This window comes from Caenorhabditis briggsae, assembly GCF_000004555.2.
Source record: "Caenorhabditis briggsae complete genome, chrX, whole genome shotgun sequence".
Classification (NCBI taxonomy): Eukaryota; Metazoa; Nematoda; class Chromadorea; order Rhabditida; family Rhabditidae; genus Caenorhabditis; species Caenorhabditis briggsae.
This window is the reverse complement of record NC_013491.2, coordinates 21,362,543-21,371,372: the sequence shown is the minus strand read 5'-3', so window position 1 is coordinate 21,371,372 and position 8,830 is coordinate 21,362,543. Positions and strand designations below refer to the sequence as shown.

General features: G+C 36.7%; 2 protein-coding genes across 2 annotated transcripts in view; one reads left to right on the top strand and one right to left on the bottom strand.

Moving 5' to 3' along the window:
* Positions 1 to 984: 984 nt before the first annotated feature.
* On the bottom strand, positions 985 to 1,286 carry CBG28134 (the record flags this gene model as incomplete). Its single annotated transcript, XM_045240802.1, has 2 exons — positions 985 to 1,181; positions 1,226 to 1,286. The coding sequence occupies 2 exons, from the start codon at positions 1,284 to 1,286 to the stop codon at positions 985 to 987; spliced, it is 258 nt and encodes an 85-aa protein (XP_045099067.1).
* A 5,543-nt stretch (positions 1,287 to 6,829) lies between these two features.
* CBG28135 overlaps positions 6,830 to 8,830 on the top strand; it is a gene marked incomplete at both ends in the record, with an annotated part of 4,074 nt that continues 2,073 nt past the window's right edge. Inside the window, 6 exons of the mRNA XM_045240801.1 lie at positions 6,830 to 6,879; positions 7,162 to 7,276; positions 7,323 to 7,448; positions 7,493 to 7,698; positions 7,747 to 8,021; positions 8,069 to 8,202. Coding sequence (XP_045099068.1) covers positions 6,830 to 6,879; positions 7,162 to 7,276; positions 7,323 to 7,448; positions 7,493 to 7,698; positions 7,747 to 8,021; positions 8,069 to 8,202 — 906 coding nt within the window. The remainder of the gene's footprint in view (positions 6,880 to 7,161; positions 7,277 to 7,322; positions 7,449 to 7,492; positions 7,699 to 7,746; positions 8,022 to 8,068; positions 8,203 to 8,830) is intronic.

Sequence of the window (8,830 nt, the reverse complement as noted above, 5' to 3'; positions counted from 1 at the left end):
CCCCCCCCCCCCCCTTCCCTTTTCGCTAGGGCCCCCCTTTTCTTATGGGCCCCCTTTTCTCATGCGCCACCCCCCCCCCCTTGTCATAAAGATCCGATATTTGCAAGTATTTTGCATGGTTTTTCAGGAAGTTTTTTTTTGTAAATTATAAAAAATAAAGAAAATACAGTGTGGTCAACAGCCAAACGACCCCCCTAGGTTTTGGGCGCACAGAAAAAACTATGAGTGATAATGAAAAACTGTTGACGCCATTCCATTCACAATCAAAAATAACCTCTAGAGACGATGTTTCATAATTTTTGCACTTTCCCTAAACATGTACCACCCAAAAAACACATTCGCAAGCGGGCAATATCTATACGACCACCTGGAAAATGAAAAATCTCAAGTATTTTAGAGAGGAAAGTCGAACTTTTTTTGTTGGAAACTGCTAAAATAGTCTGAAACAGCATATTTTGACACACAAAAAACATGTAATTCGTATTGTTTGAAATTTTCAAGGACTCATTTCAATTCTAAAAAACACATGAAGTTTGATCGATACATGGCATTTCTTCGCGTTCGGTTCACCAGACCTTCAGATAGTGATGTCATTCTTTGCCCCTCTCTTTTTATCCTGTCTAGTAGTATTCATGTATGTGAAACTCATCCGTTCGTCTGTTTATCCAAGAAGGTGAGACATGGTCTCGAGAGGGGACAGAAAAGTATCGGGTTACTCTATCACCAGACACGTCCCTTCTTTGACCTTGAGACACATGTAAAAAATTGGACCGAACAGAAGACTTGTTTAATTGTTTATATTAGAAAGATCATCCACGTCGAGAGGAGAGAAGACGTCGTCAGAAGTCGTCTCCGTCAGTATTAGGGAATTTGGTACTTCTGAGTGGAAAATTTTAACTTGTTGAATCGAGCAGCTCTGACAGTTGAATAAGAATCTAAAATTTCTCAACGATACAAATTACAATTTTTCAATCAATATATTTATTAACGAGAAAAAACAATTATTTCAGCACTAAAGCGAGCAGTGTTGACTTGAGCAGCGTCCTCAAGAAGTCTTCGTGCTCCCTTTTCCTTATTTCTCTTGTCCTCTGCTCTTATCGCTCTCTCCTCTGCCCATTGCTCTCTTTGGTTGCTCATCACTTTGTTGAGCGTTTGCTGGTTGGAATCATCTAATCGATCATCTGAACAAATCCATTTATTGAAATCATCCTAATTTGTTAATTACCGTAGTCATCATCTTGGTCAAGGGCTCGAGCAACTTCTTCTAGTCGATGCACATGACGCATTGCCCGTTCAATGGTCCGATGATGGATGGTGCTTTGCTGGATCAGTCGGTCGATAGCATTGTCGATTTCTATTTTTTATTGAGGTCTGAAAGAGTTGAAAATTGGGTGGAGGAAATTTAGTAATTTAGAAATTCAGAGATTCAGAAATTCAGAAGTTCAGAAATTCAGAAATTCAGAAATTCAGAAATTCAGAAATCCAGAAATTCAGAAATTCAGAAATTCAGAAATTCAGAAATTCAGAAATTCAGAAATTCAGAAATTCAGAAATTCAGAAATTCAGAAATTCAGAAATTCAGAAATTCAGAAATTCAGAAATTCAGAAATTCAAAAATTCAGAAATTCGGAAATTCAGAAATTCAGAGATTCAGAAACTCAGAAATTCAGAAATTATTATTTCTCTAGTTTCGAAAATGACTTCATAATGTTTTTTTGGAAAACATCGTAAATTGAAAAATCTTACCTCGTTAATTCAAATAAAAATCAGAAAAATAAAGGTAGTTAGGCTCCATTCATCTTAGGTGCCATAGAATATAGAAATAAGTATAAAATTTCGAAAAAAAAATCAGGGAATGTTAGGCGCGCACATTGCGCCATTGGAAAACTAAACTGAAGTGGTTGCATGGTTGTTCAAGGATGGTTGGCAGACGACGGAACATTGAATGCGACATAAACAATTGAAGAGAGACGCAGGAATTTGACAAAATATTATGTTCTGCGTCATGATTAGAGAGCGAGAGGCAAAATCGATCATAGAGCGAGAGACTGAGAGATTTTATTACAATACAGAAAACAAGAACAAGAAGCTGAAGTTCAAAAATCATAATTAAAAAAAGGAAAAGTGTTGAAAAATATAGATTGCCGAAACATTTTAAGCGGTCCTTTGATATCATCAAATATATCTGATTTCCGTTCCCGATAGGAGTCAAAACATGGGCTCTGAATATATTTGTAGTACTATTAGGTTGGCGGGAAAGTCTTTGTCACTCTGTTTGTTTAATCACTGTTCTCGTATATGGAGGCTGTGTATGATATCGACTCTAGTGAATAACAAGGTGATAAGAACCTTCCATATAAACAAGTCCCCATTTCCTTCCCTGCTCCTCATCTGTAATTGAAACGATATGTTTGTTCCCACTGCTATTCACATCAGACATGTTTTGATTTACCTCTTCCTATCTCACACCACGATGAAGGATTCGGAAACTTTCTTGAAGAATGTGTACAACACACATGCCCCTCACTACAATACTATTCGCAATTGGTTCCATCGTTTCGAAAAAGATGACTTCTCGCTCGATGAAAAGGATCGCTCTGGGAGACCCCGTGAGTTGGATTTGGACAAGCTGAAGCACGCATTGCAATCGGATCCATTTCAATCTAGCCGTGAACTAGCTGTCACATTCGGAGTTCACCATAGCACAGTCCTTGAAGGTTTGAAGTCTCTTGGAATGAGAAAACTTTTTGGTCGATTCATACCTCATCACCTGACTCAAGCCAACCTTGACCGCCGAGTCGACGATTCGATTACTCTTCTCACTCTCCACGCGGGCGATCGATGGCTGGACCGGCTAATAACCGGAATGAGAAGTGGGTCTTCTACGATAATCACCACAGGAAATCCCAGTGGGTTGGAGAAGGAGAGAGCCCACAGGATGTCCCAAAACCCGACCTTCATCCGAAAAAAGTTATGCTCTCTGTGTGGTGGGGAGTGGACGGCCCCATCTACTGGGAACTTCTGCCCGAGGGCAAAACAATAACTGGAGACCTCTACACTACTCAACTACGAAACCTCAAGAAAGCAGTCGACCGTTCGGCCCTGAAAGACAAGAAAGTGTACTATCAACATGATAACGCTCGCCCACATGTTTCGAAACAAGTGAAGCAGGAGCTGATGGGATATGGATGGAATGTTCTCCCTCACCCCCCGTATTCTCCTGATCTTGCTCCTTCCGACTATTGGTTATTTGGCGATATGACACGTGCCTTCGAAGGAAGAAGCTTCAATTCCCGTGGAGCGGTCGAAGCGGCACTCAAACAATACTTTGCCTCACGCCCGGCTGGATTCTACCGCAATGGAATCCATAAATTGAGGGAACGTTGGAGACATGTTGTTGATAATGATGGACAATATAATTAATTATTCGGTTATTTTTTCTTTGAGAAATAAACTATTGAAAAAGTGACAAAGACTTTCCCGCCAACCTAATATAATTTGACCGAGCACTTGAATTTTCCGAGATTCAAAAATGTTTTCCAAAATTTCATTATGACAGAAACTCATTTTTAAACATTTCACACATATTCAGAAAAGTTTTTCATATTGAAATTTCAAAAGCACAGTTTTTCGTTCTGACCTCGAAGAAAACCTAACAAAGGAAGTGTTTTCAGACAGGCTTTGAGAATTTCTTGAAGTTTTGGTATGTGGTACTCTGAGAGTATATGTGTACCAGGCCTGTGCGGCACCAAATTGCCGAATTTTTGTTGCCGATTTGCCGTTGCCGAAATCGGAAACGAAGAAAAAGTTGCCGAATTGTCGTTTCGGCAAAAAAAAATTTCTGCAATTTCGGCAACTGAAATTTTTTTGAATTTAGAGATTTTCACAATTTTTAGTCAAAAAAATGATTTCGAAGTTCGAAAAATCAAATTTTGAACACTACCATCCCTCAGAGTGGATTTTAAAGAAAATGTGTCCAAATAATCATCAAAAATACTTGCATCGGATCTAAAAATGAGCTTCAAATTTGTAAGCATAGGAGAAAAGTAGATATCATGAATCACAACTCATCAAAAAAATTATCCAATCTGTCTCAAATCTCTAGGGAACGTGTGTCGTGAGTTGCCTAACAAGTTGAGCGCACTATTTTCAAAACTCACAATCGGAACAAATATTTTCAACCATTGGAATACCCTTTATTGCTAAAGAGAAATAGTTTGCATAAAAAATGTGGTCTTGAGTTGCCAATTTTTGTAATTACTTTTTTAAGGAACTTATGAAACACATTTTCTGTAGTTCTGAGCCTGATAGAAGCATTTTCAGGCGAGTTACGTATCGATTTCACTAAAAAAAGACGCAAAACTTTTGTTGCCAAAAATTGCCAAAAGTTGCCGAAATTGCCGAGTTGCCGAACGTTGCCGAAAAGTATTCGGCAAATTGCCAAGTTGCCAAATTGCTGAAAAAATTTTGCTGCCGCACAGGCCCGATGTGTACCAATTTAAAAAAAAACATTCTTAAAGCCTTTCTGAAAACACTTCCCTTGTAAGGTCACGAATCAACGGTTTCCGCAACTGTCCCCGCCGCACCAAAATGTCGAGTCGCCAAAGTTCTCCCTTATCAAGTGATACGAGCTGCAAGGAAAACTCGAAATGGAGTCAGACACCGTTCCGTAAAGCGGTGTTACACACCACCAGTATGTTTTTTTTTTGCAAAAATTTAAAAAAAGTTCAGAGAATAGAATTGGAAAGGGTTTTTCGCTGAAAAATTAGCATTTCTTGAGATAATTATTTGTGATTAATTCTGAAAGTTTCAGATTTTCGAATTTCAAAAAACCAAAACTTGGAACCGAAAAAAAATTTCCAATTTTTTATTTGAAGTTCTTATGCTATTTCGAAAAAAAATCACTTTTTTTTGTCTCACAGTGCGAAATTAGACTAACTTGGAAATAAAAAAATCTCGAAATTTAAGAATTACAAAAAATTTTCAGAATTTCATAGTCCCGGCGCTAAATTTATAGCCAAGACTGTAGAAAAAAATTCATCAGAAGGTGGGCACCGTACCAAAAATCGAAAACAACGTAACCGGGAAGAAGAAAATCTAAATCTTCTCTTGTTGAAAAATAAATTTGTTGACAGAAAATTTGTAATTCGTATTGTTTGAAATTTTCAGGGACTTACCTCCATTCAACGGTGTCTAAATCAGTTGAAAACAGGTTATCACTCAGAAAACATATTTGATTTTTTGGGATTTCGATTCTTTTATATTTGAATTTTATCTCCGAAAATTCTCCCGCTTTTTTCTCAAAACATATAAAGAAATGTTTTGGCAGGCGTCGCATAACTAATCAAAACATACGTCGTTCTTTGTCTATTATGCTTGAATAGTGTTATTTTTTTGAATACGTATTCTGATGTTGATCATTTTCAACTGAAATAGTTTTTGACTAGTACTGTAATTTGCAGAGATATTTAAAATTAGAATTCCGTTTTTCGTATTTTAGACTTTGTTTTTTTTTATCCATGGCTCTTGATTTCATGAAATAGACTGATTTCCGGGGAAATAGTTGATTCCGAGTTTTCAGCAATCATGTACATAAGTTTTCAAGAATTATCTGCTACGACAAGTTATTTTCAAAACTCCGATTAGAAAAAACTGAATACTGATACGCTTTTTTGAGATTTTTTTTTCTATAGTGAAGATTTTGTGAGACCTGATTTTGTTTTTAGTTTTATAACTTCAAATTTGTTGAAAATTTTAATTATTTCAATATTTTCTCCATATCTAGGATTCCTCTTCTCGAAACCACATTTCCTCTCAAAAAACTGACAAAGGAGCATTTTTTTCTATTTGATGTAAATGGCTTAAGCCCCCGCCCCCTTATGACATCATTTCTTACTCTCACCGTCTCCTGTCTCATCGGGCACAGTGCACCCTAAGACAGACACACATCATGGAAAAGTTCCACAGGTACTCAAAACCTCTTCGTTTTTGTTGTCTCTCTTTTTCTCTGCTTCTGTTCTTTCTCCCGATGCGCGTTTTTTGAATTTACTAGGGAACTATCTAAGCGGGATTCCAAGTTACACTTCATGACCTACATCATTAGAAAGTCCATAAAATTCTGATTCGGAATATGTTTTCTGTTTTTGCGAAACGGCGGTGAGCTTCGATAAAATTAGTGTGAAAGATAATTTTCAGTTGATTTCTAGGCTGTACTTTGCATTGAGGATTGACGCAAGACACGTGATACTTTTACTTCAAATTCAAAAAGCTAAACACAGCCTGGAAACAAACTGAAAATTATATTTTGACCTAATTTTCTCGAAGCTCACGGCTGTTTCGCAAAAACAAAAAACATATTCAGAATAAAAATTTCATAGGCTTTCTAATGATATAGGTCATGAAGTGTAACTTGGAATCCCGCTCAGATATTTCCCTAGTTAGTAATGCCAATTCCTATAATTTCACAGTTTGTGCTCGAATCATTTTTTTGAAAATTCCCTCTTATTGAAGTATCGTAAAACCTGTAAAGAAAGAGCCCTTTTGTTCAATTGGAACTTATTTATCTCGGCACCTGCCGGAGATATGAAAAAGTCGGCAATTAACAATTTGTTCATCATATTACCACAAACATTTTATCAATTGGCGCATTTTTGATATCTTTTGAAGGAACCGAGATGATTTAGCTCAAAGTTAAAAGACCTATCTTTACCTCCTTTTTGTTTCTCATCATTTTGATCATATTTTTTTCAATTTAGCATTTTTCAGACATGCCTATTCTAAAAATTCTCCTCAAGACCCCCTTCGTCTTAGACACCTCACAGAATTTGATATGTGCGAACTGTCCGATCGGCGAGGGCTCCAAACCCTCATGACACAGACGTATGTTTTTACAATTTGAATATTTGTGAGAAAATTTTAATTAACAGAAAATTTCTAAATTTTAACAAATATTTGCTTTCTGTAAAAATTCAAGGTTTCAGAATAAATTCATTTCTAATAAACAAAATCTTTTCGAATAAAAGTTCCAAAAATCATATTTGGATTTCCGATTATTCGGATCTCAGTTTTAGAAATTTCGAAATATTATCATTTGAGCATGTTTGAATCTTCAATATAAAATATCCCAGAATCTCAGAAAATTAAAATTACTTTGTTCTTCAGACCGATGAAAGACTTTCTCGAAATATACGATCTCGAGTTCCCTCCAGCTCCTGGCACTGAATGCGCCATGATGTATTTTGTTGACAAATTCAATTTTGCCGTTGCTCAGTATTTGGTAAAGTTTATTGAGAACTTTTTTCTATTCAAACTCGAGTTTTCAGAGAAATCCGATACCGATTTCAAGTGCTTTCGATGAGCTGAAATCTATGACAGCAACCATCAAAATTGTCGAGATATTATCAGACATCACGAACTCCTACGTCGAATTGGAAGATGAGTCATTATATGTTGGTTTTTTAAATGGTTATTTTTTTGATTTTTCACTTTACAGGATCGGTTTGAAATCGGTTTGCTCGAATCAATGATTGCGAGTCTAGGACCGATGAAAAACCAAATCATTGTTTTTTTCGGAGCTGGAGCTATTGGCAGATTGGCAATTGCAATGGCCCAGATGTTGCCAAACATCCCCATCAAGATTTTGGAGCCATCGCAACACGTCATCGAACAAACCAACATTCGAGGAGAAATGACAAAAAAGTAGGTCCATTTTTAGAAATATATTTCAGCACATGAGAAACCTTAAAGGTACATGCACTTTTTTGGCCAACAAAGTCACGCGGCTCCTATCATTTCGGCCGATTTTCTATTGCCAGAATTCCCCATTCCAATTCTGGCTGACGTAATTATCTTCAATACCCAGTTTGAACGTCATGAAGAGTTTTCGGGCTTGTGGAAGAAAATTTATCAATGCGAGCGCCCGATTCGGTTTGTGACAGACCAACTCCTTCGCTATGTGTGTTTTGAAAACACGCCCACTGGACATTTTCATGTTCTAAAATTTGGAAATAAACAGAATCCAGGTTTTTTTTTATTATGACAGTTGTTTGAAAAAATGTTTCAATAGCAGAATTATCTGAAAATTGCAATGAAGAATTGTGGAATCGTGGACTCGTGAACATTGCAGACTCTGAAAGATCCTCGGAACCACTTGAGGCGGAACTTCCATCATGCTTGCACGTTCTTCCCATCTCTGGTAATCAGGTAAATGTTTGTTTCTCCACTCATATACAGTACCGGTCAATAAGATACACAAAGACCCAATTTTTCAGTTGTTTATAGTCGTCTGACCATTTTCATTAGTTTGGAGCTCGTTTACCAAGTTTCCAAACACTTCGAAAATTTGGAGGGTGTGACGGATCTAGATTGAAAACGTTGCATTTACAGACTTTTTTTAATATTCCTAGTTTTTCAGCTATTTACCGATTTCTGTAAGAAATCTGTTTTTCTCACATTTTTCGTACAGAAACGGACCTAAAAGAGGTTTCCCTCGGATATCGGCTAAAAGCTGAAAAACTAGAAACTTTCATAAAATTCTGTGAATGCAAAGTTTCTTGATAACCGAGCTCCAGGCTTTTGAAAATGGTCAACATTGCCGAAAATTAACTGGAAAATACGTTTTTGTATTATTGAAGGTGGTCTACTGTGAAATTTTTTTATTGCATCAAAATGTACAGAAAAGCATGTAGATTGACATAAAAATAAAGAAAAAATTCAAAAAAATTCCTTCATCGAGAAAAACGCCTCGAAAAACACGCTGAAAGCCCTTAGGGACGAGTTTTTTTTCTAGGCCGCCCGGTGAAGTAAAAACTTTTAAATTTTTTTTGCTCGC